The 21,521-nt window shown below is 40.3% G+C and overlaps 1 protein-coding gene across 1 annotated transcript; it reads right to left on the minus strand.

The window, feature by feature from the left end:
* Positions 1-1,088: 1,088 nt before the first annotated feature.
* On the minus strand, positions 1,089-20,604 carry VCPIP1 (valosin containing protein interacting protein 1). Its single transcript, XM_042462358.1, has 3 exons — positions 17,604-20,604; positions 12,007-12,093; positions 1,089-6,062 (listed from the first exon to the last, which is right to left on the minus strand). Exons 1-3 carry the CDS (start codon positions 20,299-20,301, stop codon positions 5,185-5,187), a joined length of 3,663 nt encoding a protein of 1,220 aa, XP_042318292.1. The 5' UTR covers positions 20,302-20,604; the 3' UTR covers positions 1,089-5,184.
* Positions 20,605-21,521: the final 917 nt, after the last annotated feature.

The following is a 21,521-nucleotide window of genomic DNA, read 5'->3' on the forward strand; positions in this document are numbered from 1 at the left end:
AAGCACAGCACATTCTTCTCCTTTACTGATTGGTTCTTTACTAACACAACAATGTGGCCTAGAACTTCCCTTTTGCTCAAGAATCAGCAACAAATCATATGTGAGAGTGGCCAAGCATTAGCAGGAGACAGTCTCTGTGTCTACTATAGTGGCTATAGCCACTACTAAGTTCCCGCTATACATTTCTTCAAGCTTTGGGAGGAAGAGCTGGATGAAGGCCTAATATTTAGAAGCAATCCTTTCCCATTTAATTCAACCCATATCTCTAAAAGTACCTATTCCTTTTTACCCAAACTCCCTAAGTCACCCTCTGCTTTCAAACCTAGAACAGTGGTAACAATAACAACTGAATGAAGCAACTGCTTACACCAGACATAGCAAAGTTCTGCTCCCAAGACTGACTTTGAGCCTCACCTCCAGCCTCTAGCATTTTCCACAATTAAAAAAAGGCCAAAAATGCCTTCCCACATTCCTAAGGGACATGAGGGTAATTTCGCTATCTTTGGGGTAGGGGAGGCAGGCAATTTTAGGCTCAGAAGCGGCTTTAAAACAATGAACAAGAAGTTCACTGTAAATCTCCAACTTTAAAAAAATCCTGGGAGTTTTTCTAAATTGTCAGTAATCAGAGGTGTTATCCTTCTCATTTTATTGAGGCATTAGTAAGTTTCTGTTATATCCCTAGTCAGAAATCTGGGAATCAAGGCTGCATCTGCATTGCAGAAATAATCCAATTTGCCACCACTTTAACTGCCATGGCTCAAAGCTATAAAATTCAGGGAATGGTAGTTTGTTGTGGCACCAGAGCTCTCTAACAGAGAAGACTACATGTCTCACAAAACTACCAAAACCCAGAATTCCATAGCACTGAGCACACTGGATTATTTCTGCAGTGCGGAGAAGCCTAAGTGGAATAGTTGAAGTCAGTTCAGGTGCAAACCTTTCTAAATGTAGGTGGTTTTATAATGGGACAAGGGGACTCCCTGCTTCCTGTCAGCTGTATAGAACAGCAAGCCCTCGCAAAAAGAAAAACAAGGAGGAGAAAAGGCTATGTCACTACTAATCATTTTGCTACAGAAAATGGAAAAGAGTAGGTTAGCTTAGATTTTTAATATTGCAATCAAAGAAAATTCCAAATACTGTACAGTAAAGTGTAATATAGTACACAGTTATAATACACTATTATTACATTACAGATTTTAAAAAAAATTAGTACAGCAATCACAAATAAAATCCATATGTGCTGAACAGCCAGCATTGTGAACATGGTATCGTTGCTACTCTAATTGAAGTCAGTTTGTAAAGCACTTGCTGTTTTAAAAGGATTCCTAAATATATACAGAACTAATACTTATTTATACAATTTTTATACCAATTTCTTCCAAAAGTGCACTATTTCTCTTCCTGGCAATAATCTTCATTAAAATAAAATCTAAATATACCAATCACCATTCAGTCTTTTAACATTACTACAATCAGAGAGGCAAAGCAGGAATGCTGCCTTAACGAATGTTAAATAGAACACTTTAAAAGTTAAGATACAATGGGATATAAGAAAATATGGAACCAAGCCTTTTGCTGGCATATGTCAGTCCCCATACTGTGGCTGCCAAATTCTGCTTAACATACAGGAATTCAAAATGATGCAAGGAAAAGTAGATTACGCTTCAATCCTAAACATACAGTATAAGAGTTCTAGTAGAATCAGTGAGACTTAAGGTATAATATATATGTATGTGACTGGTATAAAATCCAGCTGGGCTCAATATATAAATGGAGCAGTCATCCAGGTTCTCCAATAGACTGCACATCCCAATATATCTCTTCAAAAGAAAAGCCAATAATTTTGATCTTGAAAAATATACCTTTTTTAAGTATTATTGGTATAGTTACAGCAATGTTCTTTTTTCCTTAAGCATACAATAGGAACCACACGTGGATCATAACACTCAAATCCAAACTCTTATCCATTGTAACAACTTATTTTAAACTGAGTATGCAGAAAAATAAGAAAAAAACACAATATGGAGCCAAAGGATCAGCCTCTTTATTAAAAAAAAAAACACCCAGAATCTTATGTTTATTTTCTATTTGTGTAAAACAGGAAGCTGCATACACCCCAAAAGTAAATCTACTGAGCAAATCATTGTGGAACAACTTAATGATGTTAGTATTTTAACCCATGCTGAGATCCAAGTGTTAGATTTCCACAGAAATATCGAGCAATAATGTGATGGGTACTTCATATACCTTAAGTACTTCTGCCATCTAAATGGAAAGCCATCAATATCTTTAAATCCACTAATTTTGAAAATGCACTTAATTTTTTAAAAAATTATACAGAGTTTACTACCTCCTTGAATGCTGCTATGCTACTTTTGCTGTCCTTTTTCCTGTTCATATTATGACATACACATGAAATTACTTTGCTGTTTAAGAACTCGCTTGTTTAATCTTGAAGAGCATTGATTTGCACTGATTTGCTGAAACAGTTGTCTATAAGCTATTCAACTGGACAGAGACAACCCAGAAAACCAGTTGGCAGGTAATACAGACAAATCTACAACTTCTGCAGGAAACTTGCTTCAGACATGCTTTACTGTCTCCTCACCAAAGACAATTTCTTTATCTGAATTTCTTTAAAGCTATAGTCCTGAGGCTAGTTGCATGTGCTTAATTAAGCCAACTGAATGAAACCCAACAAATAAATTGCAAGTTGGTGCAACCTGAGTCTATAGGATTTCAGCATTTATTTGTGCATTCAGTTTTATTCACTTTGATAAGGCCCAGCCTACACACTGAGTGCACAGTTCTATTAAACATTTAATTTTACCTTTGACTCAGACACTGACAGAGCAGTATTTTCCATACAGCTCCTAAGTCTCAAATATTTTCATTTTACAAACATTGCAAAAATCTCTTCACACATCACACAAAGGAGAGGATACAAAAGTGAGTAACTTCTACTTTTATTTTTGGGAAAGGAGAAAAGAGTCATACCACCATTTCTCAAGGGAAAGGGAATTTACAAAGGAGAGAAAAAGTTTACTTCACTCTTAGTTTAGATTACATTATAAAACTAGTTATGCCTCTCCAGCTTCACAGCTCTTGCTCATTTATGCATTAATTTTAAGTGATGTTGCCAACAACATTCTTCCTACACCACACAGAGCCACCCTAGTATGTCTGCATTACAAAAGTCACAAGACGTTTATCAATATTATAAACTCAAGCCAACTCTAAACTGTCACGCTTTACACCCAAGGAATCCTGAGGATTCATATTTTGTGAAGGTGCTATAAACCCCAAAAGAAAGATTTGTCCCTCAGACCAAGTACAATAATTCTGAGAGTTATTTGATGGAAGTCAAAGTTGTTAACTTAGTTTTGAAAAGAATTTAAATAGCCAGAACAGTGGTCTATACCTCTTTTCTTGTTTATCATAACATCAATCTCTATAATTCAAGCTACTTTTAAAACATGGACATGGACTATTATAGTTGTGCCAAAAATCTCTCCCATTCCCAACACAATTCCTTATGAATGGATAGTGTCTTTGGAAAATGGCCACAGACTTGTTGTAGGTTTGCTAATAATTACAGTTGCTCTCTATAGTTAGCTTCAAGCATCTTGCTCTCAGCGTGCCATGGGTCATGCCACATATTTAATTTCTTGACCAAATTAAACAGCAAAAATTGTAAAATTATATAATTAAAACCATTTATTTATGAAAATGTGATTTGTATGCTTTATATATAAGCAGTGCATTAAGTGATAAAAGATGTATCCCCTGTGTGAGAAAAGCAAAAACAGTGTTTGAATGGATTAATACACTTGAAATAACTGAGGCAGTTGTACCTTCAATTAATTTCCCATATTAAAAATATTTTTAAATTAATGGGACATTTAGTCATAGCACTGTTTAGACTTTTTCTTGTGTGATTATAGCGGCAGAAAATGTAAGCATATTTTCAGAAAACAAACACTTGTAATACAAACTTTATCTGTGCGACAGGTGAAATTTGTGTGCACACTAGAACTCACTTCAGTAACTAAACATTTGACATTTCTATAGCATTCTGAAATGTTTTTTACCACTTCAAATTTATTTTCATCTGATGTAGTAATAATGCACATAAAATAGAAATATGCAAAGAGGCAAAAGTGCAACATTAGTATCAAGATAAACATTCTATCTTTATGGAGAAAATACAATGGCTGCTTCTTAAAAATCAGCACTGAACACCTGATGAATATGCTGTTTAAGTGGATGCAGTTTAATCAAAGTGAGGCATAAAACAATGTATCTGCCATTCCCAGGGAGTTTTAATGTAGCTTTTATCATGCCACTGAAAAAAAAATCTGATGAATTTCTTGTTAAATTCCATTAATCCAACATGCTCAGAAAATATTAATAGCCAGCACAGATAACTGGCAGCTACTTATCAAAATGTTTCTCCACAAAACCAATTTTTATTAGCCTGCTGTAGTTTCTTAAAACAGTTGCCTACAATTACCTTTGAATGTAAAAACACACAATGGTACCTTATCAGCTCAAAACTAAACATGCAATCACTTGCCAACAGAGCAATGAAAAAACTGCTGGCTCAGACTGCCATGCATTACTATTTCCCCTTTGCTTTAGCCTCATTTTATACTATATAATGCTTTTGCCTGTCATTCCTTGACTTTACAACTTTAAAAAGATTTCAATATGTTTATTTATTTTAAGAAACTTGAGAAATCTGTATGAATGCAAGTCATTAGATAAAGGAATGTCTCTTTATGCTGTAATTCCAAATGGATCAATATCTGGCAAAACATTCTACATTTGTCAGGTTTTCTCTTCACATACTTATCTGGAAAAAAACCCTAGTAATTTCACACGAGGTGGAAAATTAAGACATTAATGGAATTAAAATTACCCCCCTCCAAATAATTAACCCACATCTACAGCAGCTATTCATCTCAGTGCATATTCCAATAACTAATTTACAGTAACTGAGAGCTACCCTGGGCAGAAGAATGGCATATTAAAAGCTATTGTCTATCACATACTTGCTATCATGCAATGAGTAAGATATAATCTTTGAAACATACAAGATTCAATGACTAATTTTATGTGGCCCAGCCAACAAACATTACATTTGCACAGTAATTTCTCATCTCTTTACCAGCTGTTAATTATTCAAGAATGATCCATTGGCTCAGTTGTATTAATGATTTCTGCATCTTGACTATCCATCTCTTCAGGTTCTTCAACAGAGTTTCCTTTTTGAGGTTTCGATCTTGTAGGGAATGCTGTTCCCACTGCATTAGACATGTTACTATCAGTTGTTTCTGTATTCAGATGTCCACTGCTACTTGATAAAGTAAATGATTCAGACAAACCTGTCTGAGGGCTCCTTGTTTTAATAGATGAACTTGCTACCTCCAATTTTCTTTGAGAGAAATCATTTGTTGCCAATTGCTCAGTATTCTGATCCCGCAAGTGCCTGTCCATTGAAGCCTGAATTGAAGAAACCATTTCCTGCAATTTTTTTCGCTGTGCCTCAATCAAATTAGGATCAATCTGCCTGCTATCTCTCATCGTTCCAACTCCAGGAGCTATCCGTTTAAGCTCACTGTTTCCAGAATCAACTCCAAATACAGAAGGCTCAGATTTAGTAGAACTGGGACAGAAGTCTGTGCCTGAGCTTTGCTTTCTTGCAAGTGGCGCTTCCCTTGCTCTTTGATGATGATGTTGCTGACTACCAGTTGCAGTTCCTAGAGAATGGCCTTTTCCTTGAAATGCAGTTACATTATGAAGTTGCTCCGACTTCTTTTTAACAACTCCACCACTTCCTAATTTTAGGATTCCATGCGAAGGACTTCCTTCCCGGCTTCTTGAAGATGCCTCAGCACGTACTTGACTTAGTGCCTCCTTAACCAAGTCTTCAACATCAGAACCAACAGGGAAATGCCCAGCAGCATCCACACACAGTTCCAATCTATCTTCTGTAGCATTGTAAACAAAGGTCTTCCCGGGTAAGTGTGGAAAAGTACAGTGATTACCATCAGCCAGGCCTATGAAAGGACAGAGGGGAAGAGAGAGGGCTTACATTTATGAAAACATTATAATAAATAATAAATAAAATAAAACAAATATTACCAAGCAGGATATATAGAATATATAGCTCTGTGTGTTATGTGCCTTCAAGTCATTTCCACTTTATGGCAACCCTAAGGTGAACTTATCATGGGGGTGTTCTTGGCAAGTTTTGTTCAGAGGAGTTTTGCTATTGCCATCTTCTGAGACTGAGAGAGTATTTGTCTAATGTCACTCAGTGGGTTTCATGGCAGAGTGGGGAATTGAACCCTGGTTCCAGAGTCACATACTCCAACACTCAAACCACTACACCACTGGTGTAGCTAACCATAAACAAAATGCAATTTTCATATAATTATTAATATTATCATCATCTTTGTTTATATATTTTCTTTTATTTAAACCAGGACTCAAACACATTAATAATAAACACAAGACTGTCTCATCAGAGCTTCTAGAAACACAAATACAATATCGATCAGAACAAATCAATTGATCAGCTTTCTAGAGATGAGAAGCAAAGTGGGTAGGTGGGCCTCTTTGATGAAACTATTAATATTTTAGAATTTTGCTAGGTTATCTTTTTCTCCATAATGCTGTAATTCCATCAACTTCAACAAAAGTCTAAATAACTTGAGATAGAAATATTTATAGGAAATCAAGCACTATGTGCAGGTCACCTGCACAGTTTCATTGCATTGGATGCAATCAATGTTATCTAATGTACTGTCTTATAAATTGTATTTGAATTTGGAATAACACCCACCCATGAAAAAACAAATAATGTGCATGCATGTGTTCATAAATTGGCATTCCAAGATTTAAAAATTACTGTAATACATATATTAGGGACTGAAAAGAGTTTATCTGGAAATTTCACTTTGCGATAGGACTTCAATTTATTGTATACGAGTTACCAAGAAAGGATTCTTTTTCTTATTGCAAACATCTCTATTAAAGCAGGGCTTTTATACAGACTGATTGTTAACACATGTAAAACTTCAGCTGATTAATCACCACTTTCAAACAGGAGTACCAAGAATATAATAGCTTCATAGGCTCAAATTCTAAACAAAAACGCTATAGCCTCTACGCTATAGAACTGCACCCAGCTTCAATCCAGCCATTTCAGGAGACAGGTCAAAATAATTCTGTTTCAAAAGCTTCAGAAACTGGCAAACAAACTACTGAGTGTGGCTGTTGAGGATTTCTGAGCTGACTCCTGTGTGGCTGCAGTGACATCACAAGTTTTGGTGACATCCCAGTGCGGTAACTCATGCTGCCACTTCCTTGGCTGCTAGGCCAAGGGTCCCTCAGGAGTAGATAGGGCCACTGTAGAAGAAAAAAGGTTCTGGTCTAATTGCCACCAATGGCTGATGGACCAGGGCACCCAAAAGGACTGTCCATCTCCCAGGTTGTTCTGTTCTACTTACCGTGTTTCCAAGTCAGAAAGGCAGCCAATCTGCATTTGTTTGGTCATTGCATTCTTGCTCTTTAGACATCATTTTATGTCTAACTATGAATCAACATTCTGTAGTTTGCAGAAGCTACTAAACCTCATTAAATTGTTTTCTGAATTTTTAACATAGACTTAGGGCCAAAACACACTGCAGAAATAATCTTGTTTGAGACCACTTTACCTACCCTGGCTCAGTGCTAGGGAATTCTGAGAACTGTAGTTTGTTGTAGCATCACAGCTCTCTCACAGAGAAGGCTAAATGTTTCATAGAATTCCCTATCATTGATCCAGGGCAGTTAAAGTGGTTTCAAACTGGATTATGTGTTTTGTCCCTTAGTTTACAAACTACTCGCACAATATTCCTGTGCCAGATTGGAGGTAATTTCTTTTTATTAATGCAATTTTCAGTAAACTCAGCCACTTGTTCAATAGAGTTCCCTAGCCCTCTAAATATTCTTTTAATTTAGAACTTGCACCGGGGAAGGGAAGATTTGCTGTGTCGTCCATTCTCTTTGGATTCAGTCCACTGAAATATAATAGCAAAAGGCTACATACTCTATTTCCTTATTTCAGTTTTAATGTTGAAAAAGATATTCAACTTGCCATTTCACTAAATAACTAATTCAACAATATACAATTTACAAGCTGCATATTAGATAGAATGGAAAAAGGAAAAACATACAGTAGCAGAGTTCTTTTACATGGAAATTAATGAGTAGTGAATGTTAATCACTAGCCATATAAATCATCTAATGTTCTCTCACAGAGAAGGCAATTCTCTTCTCTATTCAGTATGATTTAAAAATTACCAGTGTCAGGTTTTTCAGAAAAGATGCAACACAATTATTGTCTTTAAATAACCATATAAACTTAAATATAGAAAACACGTATTGAAAACACAGTTTGCTATAATGGTTTGAGTGTTGATGTATGACACTGAAGAACAGGGTTAGAATCCCCACTAGGTCATAGAAATCCACTGGGTGACCTTAAGCAAGTCACACACTCTCAGCCTCAAAGGAAAGCAAAGACAAACTCCCTCTGAAGACATCTTGCCAGGGAAATCCCATGATATGTCTGCCTTAGGGTTGCCATAAGTTGGAAACAAAGACACACAGCAATAAAAAACACAGTGAACCCATACTGTAATATTTAAGATTAGAAAGGTAAAATTCACAAATTTCATGAAAGCAATTCTTTGTGAGAGTACAAAAGATTAAGAGTTCAATTCCATATGTGTCTATTGTAAAGTAAATCCTATCAAGTTTCTTTGAATTTATTTCCAAATGAGAGTAAGATTACAGCTTCAAAGATGTTTGTTCTCCATGTTGTAACGGAAAAGGTAGTCCCTTGACATAAATAGCTAGTCACGCATAACCAACTGCAGGGGGTGGTGCTCATCTCTGTTACTAAGCCAAAGAGTCAGTGTTTTCCAAGGACTGCTCTGGTGGTCATGTGACCAGCACGACTGCATCTGATGCTGTTTACCTTCCCACCAAAGTGGTACCTATGTATCTACTTGCATTTGCATGCTTTCCAACTGCTAGGTTGGCAGAAGCTGGGACAAGTGACAGGAGCTCATGTGGCACGATAGTCAGAATTGGCATCTTAACCACTAAGCCATCACATCCCTACTCCATGTCCTACTCTATCTTTAAATAATAAATGAAAATTTAAGGATTCCAAATTTTAATAGCATCTTCTTGTTTTGCTGGACTTGTTCAATCAAAACAAAACTGATATTCTGCCTTCCAACAGGGTTTTTTTTTTTAAACGGTTTGCTTAGTTTTGGCAGCAGGAAAATTGTCCACATTTCTATAACTCTATATACTTTCATCTATATAGTAGTCACAAAGATGAATTTTGGTTTGTGTTTTCTTTACTGACTGCATTTTATTTATGGACCTTTTAGCAATTTACCTATATACTCTATCTACACCTACTTTTTATTTTTAATGCTTGTTATCAAAACCACTTATTAGATAGACTGATTTCTATAAATATGAAGATTATATCAGGTATTGGGGGAAATGGTTTTTCTTCTTGCAAGTGCATTCAACAGCACATGGATTCCAATTCCTATTCAGCTCTGAGGCAAACTATATGGTCTCAGACATACAAATGTTTCTCAGTATTATTCTTACCCACAAGGTTGTTACGAGGTTAGACTGACCATCTGACTTATTTGGGGGTGGAACACAAACAATACAAAATAAAAACAATGAGGTAAAGTCCAGACAGTTTCCCACTAGCTGGACAGGGAAAGGACAGGGCCCATTATTCAATAATTCCCCTCAGCCCTGCAAAGAGCTATTCTGCATCTGCTCCAGACAGTGCCTCCAATTTATAGAGGAGATTTGAATATGACATAAAGCAAAGATGGGCAAGTGCAGATTATGCTATTCTTCTGCCCTACATCCCTGCAGCAGACTGTATATGGTATTCTCAGTCAAAATACCTTCCTGGAAATTACCAAAAACCTACTTCTAGTTTTCAGTTGAGACCAAACAGAAATTTGCAAGGATTGGAAACCACTGGATATAGCAACTCTTCTTCTTTTTCCTGATGTAAACTTTCTATTGGTAAAGCTAATAGCATTCCACCTACTGATTTAAGCCTGAAGATTTCAAGAATAAGACAATGGAACAGAGCACCTTATATCACCTTCAAAATTCTGCCACTCCAAGACATTTACATAGACAATAATTAAAGCAAGAAAAAAATGGAGTGGGATTCTTTCTGGAAATCCAGGAAGAATATTTAACCATCCTATTTTGTTTGTTATATAGAATGTGTATAATGTTTTAGTGTGGTTTTAATGTCTGTAATTTTATATTGTTTTTAGATGATATTTTAATTGTTTTATTATAATATGTTTTTAGAATTTTTGTGAGCTGCCTTGGGAGCCTTTCGAGGAGAAAGCCGGGATAGAAATAAAATAAATGTTTACAAATTCTAAATCAGAATACAAAAGTGTGCTCAGAATACTCAGATTTCACAAACTGAGAATAAAAGTTTTACAAAGTTGCAAATCAATGTCTTAAAACACATACAGTACACACTTCCGGTTGGTAATGGCTTCCCTGAAAAGACGAACTCTGAGGAGGCTCTCGGGGACGTTCTTACTTAACGCGGTTTGCTGCTCTAAGGAACATTCCAAAGAACAGCGGAATTACCCCTTAGATATAAGGGGGTCGGAGGGGGCTTGTCGGATGCCCGGAAACTGCACCCCAAAGCTCTTTCACATACAGTCTTTGTATGTGGCAGTGAACTAAAAGTATTATACATTTGTTTTATCCAATGCCAAATCAATATTTACTCTTGCAGGCTTAAGCCTCCATGGAGTCTGCTTGCTTCTGCATCAGCACTTAAAAATCTAAGCAATGTGATCCAAAGAGGCCCAGGAAAGAAGCCAATTCTATCTTCTATCATCATGCCACTATGTATGTCACCATAGAAAGACCCCCTCTCCAAACCTCCAGCAGCAAGGAGAGAAGAACGGCTTCCTGACGTGATCCAGTACAAAACCAGTTAGGCATGTGCAGCTCTTTAGAGTTCACCTTCTTTAATATTTTAAAATCTTCAATAGTATCATATTTCCCTTTCAGCTGACTTAGATTATTACTCAGATTTTGTTCTTTCCCCAAGAAACTGAACACGCACATGCCTTGATCTCTTATGATGTTACATAAGATGAGGGAAGAATCATGGAATCATAGAGCTGGATAAGACCACAAGGGCCATCCAGTCCAACCCCATGCCATGCAAGAACTCTCAATCAAAGCATCCCGACAGATGGCCATCCAGTCTCTGCTTAAAGACATCCAAAGAAGGAGACTCTACCACACTTCGAGGAAGTGTGTTCCACTATCAAACAGCTCTCACTGTCAAGAGATTCCAGCTAAAGTTGAAGTGGAATCTTTTTTCCTGTAGCTTGCACCCATTGTTCTGGGTCCTATTCTCTGGAGCAGCAGAAAACAAGCTTGCTCCATCCCCAATATGACAACCATTCAAATATTAAAACAGGGATATCATATAATCTCTTAACCATCTATTCTCCAGGCGAAACATACCCAGTTCCCTAAGTTGTTCTTCACAGGGCATGGCTTAGGGAGAAAGAAAGGGAAATCAGCATCATTAGTTTTTATGCTGATCATAATGGTGTTCAACAAGCTAATTAAAGCCACTATAATTAGTCTGTGATAACCTTGGTACTTCTACTTTCAAAGTTTTTATATACTTCAGCTTCCAAGGTCAACTTCCTTTAAAACATTAAGCAATATATTTTGCTCTCCACTACACATATTCATGCTCTCCACTATATGCACACAAAATGTACAATTTATGACAACAAATTATATTTTTAATTTCTGATATTACAAAAGGGTTGTTCACCAATGTGTCAGTAACAAAACACTGCAGTCCACTGGAAAAATATGTTAGCACAAAGTTAGAAATTATACCCATTGTTTTCTTCATTATATTGTAGAACACACCACCCTGCTGGAACAAGTGAGGAAGCCCTTTTGCATAAGACCATACATCTTCTCCTGTAAAATTGAAAGAAAAAGCTAGTTAGAATAGCAAAACATGAACTCCATCTACATAGAGATATAAAAGTCAGTTTCCAGTATGTCATCTCAAATTCTCCTAATATTTCTTGGCCTTCCAGCAGGATCAAGAAAGAGAATTCAAGTAGCTTCTTGAAGTTTTACCATTTTTGAGAAGAAAGGAAGGCAACCTTATGTCATCCAGGTGTTTTGCACTATAATCCCCCTGTTTCTTGCCCAACAGACATGCAGGCTGGGGCTTATTGACAATATCTGAAAGGTTATCACAGGTTGCTTATCCCCTGTGCTAGAGGCGTAAGGATGGTGTTGCCTGAGCAGAAGACTGCAATAAGTTCCTTGTGTTGTATTATTTTAATTTTGTTTGCAAACCACCTTGGAGACCGCTTTAGGGGAAAGGCAGGAAATAAAGTACATTCACAATGCAATCATGTAGGTAGAAACAGGTTTGCTTTGGAATGGCTAATTCACTAGACATCCACAGGGGCACAGATCAGATTTAGCACCAAGTAACTGTGTCCTCAGCATACTTTACATGCTCTCCACACACACAAGAACATGGCAACAGTTCACTAGACCTTACTGATAACCTCTCATGAAATCCTGAAATATGTAAGTTATCTATATACATACAGCCTTCTCTGTCACAATAATGGGACATGTTGCTCATATATCTTCACTACTTTTATTCTTGCTTATACCAGTTAGCATCTGATCTCCAATACCTTAACTTGGTTGTTCTAAAAGTCACTAAGAACCCCAGGAAACTGAAAGAAAAACAATTAAGCTAAACTGACAATCATACGAATGGAGGCAGTTAACAGTATCTAAAAGATGATGTGTCTATGATGTTTGTTTGTGTATCTCCGCTCCTCTGGAGGTCTTCTGTTCTCCTTTACTGTCCCTTATACTTATTTACAACTTCCTCTGAGAACACTTACATGATGCCATTTACTAAGATGTGAACTAAGCCTAAATTAGGAAAAGCTCAACAGCTTGAAAATTAATTTTGTTCTGAATTTTATGCGCTGAATTTTAGACAATAAACTCTTTGGGGAAGGAACCTGTGACTCATACTCTGTAAAATGGCCTGCACATTGGCCAAATCATACACTGGCTATTTATACACAATTAGTCTTCCCCCATTAGTTTCAAGTAATCAAGATGATGACACTGACTTTTCATTGCCTTCCCTATTATTCAGGCTGTTGTACTGCTATGGAAGGAAAAAATACAAATGTTTCTAAAAAGCAGTAAAACCAAACATATACCAAGTTCATAATATCTGCTTCTACTATACAATGGGAAGAGACATTCACTGTCTTCTACAGACAGAGATCTGCACTTAACATATAACAATGAAAGAAAGGAAATAAGGGAGCATGGGTCACACTTCCTTTAGTTCAACTGAGTGCCATTTCTCACATTGCAAAGGGGAGGCAAAAAAGAATGTAATGACAGACATTTCACTAAAAGGAAACAAATCTGTATGTTCTGAAGAGTTCCTATAAGTACTAAGAAAAAGATCAGTCTACCTTACTACAAAGTTCAAGCTGGGTAACATAACTTTTCAAAGAGTGATGTACAAGTAAACTACCAAAATATAGCATGCCACATGGTACCATTTTGGTCCATCAAGGAGGTAACAAACTATAATTTATCACTACAAGCCTGAAACAGCCTGCATATGCCTATATCCTTTTTTCCCCTTCCTTAGAAATTTCTGCTTTGGAACCAGATTCCTGTCACAGTCAAATCTGGACAAATGTGGTTAGTTGTGCCTACAGCTAGTTAACAAACTAAGATTTTAAAATGCATTATATCATGATTTCCTTTAATCACAATAAGAACAAAGCACAGCTTCTTGAGCTCTGAAACACCAGAGAACTGAAGTTCACTGAAAACAGGTATGAGCAAATGGTACGGCCCAAAGGGCCAATTTTTGGCCTGGAATCCTCTGGGGGCTACACAAACTGCCAAAAATGTTTCCTACATTAAAAACAACAACAACACAGAAGTGGCTATTAGTCCACTATCGCTTTTGAAAAACTTCTAAAAACGTAAACAGTGCAAAGGGATTGCAGGCTATTTAAACATTAATCACGATTCCTGGAGGTTTCCAGAAAAGGGAATTCATCCTTCTTTGGTGGTGGAGTCCTGGAAGGCTAAGGACAACAAAATCATGGTTGGGTATTTTGCCTGCTCCTGCTGTAGAAGCATATACACACACCCCACCCCTCTTCTGTCATGCATTGCTTCTTCCTGACCATTCCCCTTATACTGACACAGCACTGGAACCAATAAAGCAACCCACAATTTTATTTCAGGCTTGTTATTCTGATATTCTTTCCTTAGCTAACTTCTGACACGCAAGAGATCACACATTCTCTTCTTTGTATTACCTTCTTACCTAGCACAAATAAAATGAGAATTAGCACAACTAAGAAAGATATTAACTTTGTTAAGACAAGGATATAATTGAAGAAATATAATAATTATTTCTAGAATCAGAGAAAATAGAATAAGAAAAGTGTGCCAAGTTAACGTCACAGTTTCACTTTTGATTCATAATTTCTATTCAGTTTCCTTTTCAAAAATAAGCCTTCTGTTAAACTTTCAATTCATAAGATTACAGACTGAAACTTCCTGTTTCTTTGAAATGGCCCTTGTAACATTTTATTCAGTGCTTTGATATGCAGCCTTAATTTTCAGATGTAAGCAATACAGCTGGATGCCACGGTAGATGTTCAAGCAATCAAGCAGGGATACCTTCGAACAGCTTAGACAATTTTAGACTTACGAAAAGTTTTGTTTATTTGTTTACTGCAGTAAAACATTGCTTAAAATATTGCATCAGCTAGCTGGAAACCAAGCAGTGCTCTTAATGTCATATTCCCTGCAAAGGCTACAGAACATTCATTTAATTTGTAACATTGCCAATTAATTTAGTTTAAAAGGTTTCTTAAAATATAAGCTTCCACAAGTCTGCATGTAGCAAAAGTATACTTGATACACTGAACCAAGTGCCAATGTATCTCTGTGTCTGTTTCCTTTACAAGCAATTTTGCTTTCAATAAGCATGTTTTAAAAACACCACCTTACTACATAAATGACACTACAAGTGCCTCAGTTAAAGAAAGAGATGCATTGCTGGGCTTTGCTTCTTTAATATTTTGGTACCAGTGGCAGAAATAACAGAAAGAATAGGAATAGGTTCCTACACCACAGAAAATAAGAGCAGTTCTTCATGTTGCAACGAAGTAACAATATGCACATGAAATGCAACAAACAACTTATTCTTTGAAGTTGTTGAAACAGCTTAAATTTTGCATAACTAGAAGAAAGCATTTTGATCTAAAGACAATTTGAAAGTCTTCCAAAATGTATCCAGGGATGACTCTTTTTCTTTCACCAGCTTCTACTTTTATGATTTCCATTTTGGTGGCCAGACTTATATACAGTGGTACCCCGGGATACGAATTGATCGCGTTACGAAATTTCCGGGATACGAAAAAGTTAGATTGGAAAAAACTGTTCCGGGTTACGATGTTTTTTTCGGGTTACGAAATTTTTTTCGGTGCGAAATTCAAACGCAAAGCGCGGCTAGCGGCTTTCCAGCGCTAACGGAAAGCCTTTTCGGGTTGCGAAATTACTCGGGTTACGAACGGAGCGGCGGAACGAATTAATTTCGTAACCCGAGGTAGCACTGTATCTATACTTCTTTGACATGTTGGGAATATGTGCTTCCTCCACTTCCAACCTGTTCAAGCATGGTCAGTTCTGGAGGCAGCTGCTTTTTACCTTACCAATTGTAGGCAAACACACAGAGCTAGACAGCATCTGCTAGACTGGAATCTTCCCCCAACTTAAGCTTGATTGCATTATTTATTGCAGACACATTACTGCAGCCAAAAAGGTTTCTGCAGCCTTCCTTCACCATGCTCCCAATGCTGATGCTGCTTCAAAAACCTTCAGCTAGACAGAGGAAAGGGGGGAGGGGTTGAGCCTCTATAAAAGCCATTGTAAAAGGAGTTTCTTTGTCAGAGTCTTTGGCCTGTTCCGCACGGGTGGAAAGTATGTGCACGGCACGTACTAGGGTTAGAAAGCAGCGTCCTTTCCGGACGCTCCTAACCCTAGTACGCGCTGAGCATGTACAAAATGGCAGCGCCTGTTCTACATGGGCGCCGCCATTTTGACGTAGCAGACGCTCAGCGTCTGCACATCTCGGCGCCATTATGACGCCGCAAGTGCACCAATGGCGCATTGCGGCATCATAAGGGCACCGCAAGAAGAAGCTGCATTTTGCAGCTTCTTTTTGTTGCGTGGAAGAGTCGCGCGGTTTGGCTGCTGGGGCTCCTCTGCGCAGCAAATGACGGCGCCGGCAGACCGCCCTTTTTGGGCGGTCTCTAAAGCGCCTTTGTTAACTTTGTTAAGGTATGCCCATACAGCAAAACAATAAATATCTGTTGTGTTATCCTTGTACTTCTTCTTTTAACTTTTAACAGGTGACAACTATGTTCCAGTGAATAGGTTAATGATGTTTCATTACCTCATATACACACTTTAAGAAAAATATTAACTGAAAGGCAAAGAAGTGAGACTACAATTGCAAATCTAGTCACACAAAGACCATGAGTTGGACTGAGACTGAATAATGCTTAGAACAGAAAGGGTAAAATTAATGAAATAAGTTAGTCATCACTAACACAAGTCTCATTGATTTCAACTGATCTACTTCGTGCAATAATTTAGTGTTAATCCAACCTTCACATATTTTGCTTGTAGCCAGGGAAATATATTCCTACATGAGGAAGGAATAGGGAGTAAGGACCCATTTACCAAAACTCACTTTTACACAAACAAAGGCATAGCAACTGGAATGTTAGAAAGGTTTCCTTTCACCCCCCACATAATTACACGAGTGACATGTGCTGTTAACTGGCACTCAAATTACCCTCAAAACCTAAACAACAGTTACAAGTACGGTAAAAAGCAAAGAATAAGGTGGTTTGATTACAGTGATTTTACTAATTTACACTTAGTTCTCAGTTATTCAGATCCTGTATGCATAGCTAACTTTATAAAGCTGAAGATCTAGATATACAGTGGTCCCTCAACATTCGCTGGAGTTAGAGGTGAAGGACATCTGTGAATGTGGAAAAAACACAAATAAAAAAACCACTGTTATTTTTACCTGAGAGAACATCTCTCTAGGAATCTACAGGTCCTCCAGTGCAACTCTATGGCCAACAGCTGCCCATGGTTGATCACAGAATCATGCTGGAGGACCTACAAATGTCTAGAGAAGTGTTTTCTCTAAGAACTTCTAGTTCTCCAGCACAACTCTGTGGTCAGCTTCTGGCAGAATTGCACTGGAGGACCTAGAGATTCCTAGAGAACATAATAATCAAATTCACAAAAAGTGAAGTTGCGAATGTGAAGGGCCAACTCTATTTCTAAACTCTGGAAAGGAAAGCTAAGGTTTTACTTACCCATAAACGTTGCTAGAAGACACAAAGAATACATCTCCTTGTCAATTTGCTCTTGGAGTTCTTTGGAAGAAATCTTACTAGTAACTGCAACATCATCATGTTTCACAGCATGGACTGAGTGCATTGAAGTAGTCTGGCTACTATCCTCCTTCACTTTGAGGATCTCTACAGTTATTCTATCTCCATGCAGCAGAGGAACAGGTTCATTTTCCTGCCCTTCTTTGGGTGGCAGCAGCTCTTTGGGAGGAAAGCCAAAACGAATACACTGCAAATGGGAAGGAATATTAAATTCTCTGGCTATGCTTTCTTGCAGTTCTAGAAATGTTGTTGTGGACTTCAAATTGAGCATAGCCTGCCGCCCATCACTTGTCGTGATACGTATTTTCTTTTCTTTTGTAGAGGTTGGGGAATAAGGTGTCTTGGTGGGGGTAGCAGGAGCAGAGAACGACCCATCAGGAAGAGCACCTGGGGAAGCAGTTCTGGTCGGCCCTTTTTGCACCTGTTTCAGTTTTTCCGTCTTCCGTTTCTGCATTAAAGGTGCCTGTTCTGCAATGTTTTGCTGAATACTTCTTTCAGTTTTACTCATGGTCAGCTCCTCTTTGTGCAGCGTTTTTGTTTTCTGTCCAGTAAGAATGATTTTGGTTGGAAGCTGAGATTCCAAGTCCTGCCCTTGTTGCACGTCATCAGCTCTTCGGGCATGAGCACCATCGATGTTTACGGGCGTATAATCATCGGGGTTCTTTTTGGCTGTCTGATGCAGAATGGTATTGACAACTTTCTGGACAAGAATCTCGCTGCCAAATTCTCCAGGAAAATGCTTGGTAACAAGTTTCATTGCAACATCATACACATTGCTATTCAGAGCTGGATCACTCTCATACTGGAACCAGTACACTGTCTCTCTCACCACTCTCCCACCCCACTCTAAAGTAATAGGGAAAGCTTCAGGGAGATTGTCGTATTCTTTGCCTTCCCAAAAATGCTTAAATCCACAACCACATTTGCCACCTGTAGATCTAGTATTTGTTCTGTCTCCATCCAAATACACAACGGAGCCATCACTCCTGACACGACGCACCAACGTACCATGGCACCAGTTACAAGCGGTCAGACTACTCAAACTGTAGTCTGGTACGAGTACGTCCTTCACAGGATTATAGGAGCATACTAAACTGTTAAGGGGAAAACTGTAATTTTTGTCCGGTCTCAGTTGGCCATGGGTCGTTTTTGCCAGATTATACAGTTTCCCTCCTGGAGCCAACCACTCTGGAGGAACATGAAGTTCTGAAAGGGCACTGCAAACGAGACACTTGTGAAGGCGGTTGTCTATCACAGCCTTTTTAGCGGCCGCTGTGACGTCTTCGGGCTGAACTCCAATCACCCCGGTCCGTCGGTAGAAATATTGGTGCACGTCAGCTACCAAGCTGGGATGAATCCCGTGCTTGTCCATAAACACCTCCTCCATGGCGGCCACCAGCCTCATCAAGTACTTGTCTTGCAGGCTCCTGTCCCCTCCTATCACGCAGCCGCCGTCTTCTTCCAACTTGATGTACTTTTTGATAAGGTCCTGAGGCACCCCCCACGCTTTGGGGAGCAGCTTCATGGGCAGTTTGGGCAAAGCGGCGCCTTTTATCCCGACCAGGGGGATGTAGTGGTTGCGTCCGGAGCTGCTCCAGGCAATGCAGATGGGCTTGTTGAGCATGCCATCTTTCCCTGTGCATTTCTCTTCCGGTATCAACCCGGGGAGGAAAGTGGCCGAATAGTCCCCGGAGCTGCGCATCCCGCTCAGGGAGTCGAGGAGGATGATGGGCCGGTGGAGGACGTTGGCCAGGCCGAAGATGTGGATGTTCCTTAGGCCCATGGGGACCCCCTCGGGCGGGACGAACAGGGGGTCGCACTCGTTGACGATGTCCTCCCACTCAGCCGCGTCGATGAAGTCGTGGAAGAGGGCCTTGTATCGGGCCAGGTTCTCGGTGAAGTGCTTCTTGAGGTTCTCCCGCAAGGCATGCCAGAAGAGCTCCCTGCCGACCAGGGCCCTGGAGACGGCGTGGACCAGGCAGTGGCCGTCCCCGTCGACGTGGACGGGGACCAGGCACTCGCGGCTGCCGTTGGCCCTCTTGATGTCCTCCAGGGTGTCGTGGAGGTAGAGCAGGCTCCCCGAGCGGTCCTTGCCGTAGCCCACCGTCTCCACGTGCTCCGGCTCAATGAGGAAGGCCCGGTCGCCCAGCAGGGCGCAGTCGAAGACGTCCCCCTGGTTCATCTCCCGCAGGAGCTTGGCCTTCCCCGTCTGCTTGTCCATGCCATAGCGGGCCAGGATGGGCGACAGCAGCTTGCAGTGGTAGTTGGAGAGGCCCATGACCTTCACCAGCTCCGCGGCGGCCGTCTTGCGAGGCGGGCCGGCCCCGCTCACCCCCAGCAAGGCGTTCCTCAGGAGGTTGTGCAGCACCAGGTCCGGGTCGGTGACCTCCTCCACGGAGAGCAAGTGGCGCTGCTCGTGGCGCTGCCCGCAGTCCGTGCACTCGATGCTCCCCGAGCCCTGAGGGCCCTGCGCCGGGAAGAACAGCCGCGCCTGGCACTGGGGGTCCGGGCAGGTGCCGGAGAAGATGCGGCGGTCGCGCTTCTTCGACGCCGGAGCGGCCACCGACGTTGGAGGCGGCGGCTCCGGCTGGGAAGGGTGCTGCTGAGGCGGCTGAGACATCGCTCCGCGGCCCTGGCGCCCCTCGCCGTCCCCTCACGGCCTCCTCATTCCCTTCTCCCGCAACGGCCGACGCGGAAGCCCTTATCACCGCCTCCTCTTCCTCAGCCAACACTGACTACTACTACTGCTGCTGCTGCTGCTGCTGCTGCTTCTTCTCTTCACCGGCCGTTGCCCGCAACGTAACGGCCTTTCCTTTTTCCCCCGCCCTTCTTTCCGGTCCTCAACTCCGACTGAGATGGGAATTGTAGTCCTATCCGCACCGGAAGCTGTGTTCTTTAGAATGGAGCGTCCCGTTTAAAAAAACTACCCGTACAGTCATGCAAAGCGGCGCACGGGGGGGAACTACCTGCAATGTCATTTAAGGGGAGAAAAGGTTTTGGCCGCAAAGGCTGTTGGGAAATGGAGTTGTTTTGCGCCGTACTGTCATGGAAGGATGTACTCTGTGGGGGGGAAGTGTCTCTGAGGTAGGAAAAAAGGGAAAGGGAAATGTTTTGGCCGCAAAGGTCATTGGGAAATGTAGTTATTATGGGTCGGGGTGGTTGAAGGGAAAGTATTCGTACTGTCATATAAAGTGGTACTCGGGGAAAACTACCTGTACCGTCATGCAAAGCGGTACTCGGGGGGGAAAGTACCTCTACTGTCATGGAAGGTTGTATGGGGGGAGGGATGTCTCTGAGGGAGAAAAAGGAAAAGGGGGATGTTTTGGCCGCAAAGGCCATTGGGAAATGTAGTTGTTTTGCGCCGTAACGTCATGGAAGGCGGGGGAAGTGTTCTCTGAGAGAGGAAAAAGGGAAAGAGGGTTGTTTTTGCCGCAAAGGCCATTGGGAGATGTAGTTCTTTTGCGCCGGAGGTTAAAAGGAAACTACCCGTACCGTCATGCAAGGCGGTACTGAGGGAAATATATATCTGCGGGAGAAGGATGTTTGGGCCGCAAAGCCTCTTGGGAAATGTAGTTAGCTTTCGCCTCGGCGTCCTATTGGTGTTCGAAGAGCAGGTGAAAAGGAATACGTTTCCCACAACATTTTGCGAAGACGACTCTGTTGTTCCTCAGAGGAAGGAACGTTGTTGAGGCGGTTAATAAACTGGCGTTTTGGCTCCGCTCTAGTCCTACAACAAACTCCAAGTCCCAGAATTCCATAACCTTGAGCCAGAAAGCGTTAAAGCGCTGCCAAACCGGGTTATTTCTACAGTGTGGATGCAGCCTCGAAGGAACTGGGGGG

This window comes from Sceloporus undulatus, chromosome 4 (assembly GCF_019175285.1).
Source record: "Sceloporus undulatus isolate JIND9_A2432 ecotype Alabama chromosome 4, SceUnd_v1.1, whole genome shotgun sequence".
Taxonomy (NCBI): Eukaryota; Metazoa; Chordata; class Lepidosauria; order Squamata; family Phrynosomatidae; genus Sceloporus; species Sceloporus undulatus.

Coding starts and splice junctions, on each gene's coding strand:
- VCPIP1 (XM_042462358.1), bottom strand. CDS start 20,301: ATGTCTCAGCCGCCTCAGCAGCACCCTTCCCAGCCGGAGCCGCCGCCT. Junction 12,094..17,603: donor TCTTCTAGCAACGTTTATGG/GTAAGTAAAACC, acceptor TCAATTTTACAG/GAGAAGATGTATGGTCTTAT. Junction 6,063..12,006: donor TATAATGAAGAAAACAATGG/GTATAATTTCTA, acceptor GTCCTTTCATAG/GCCTGGCTGATGGTAATCAC.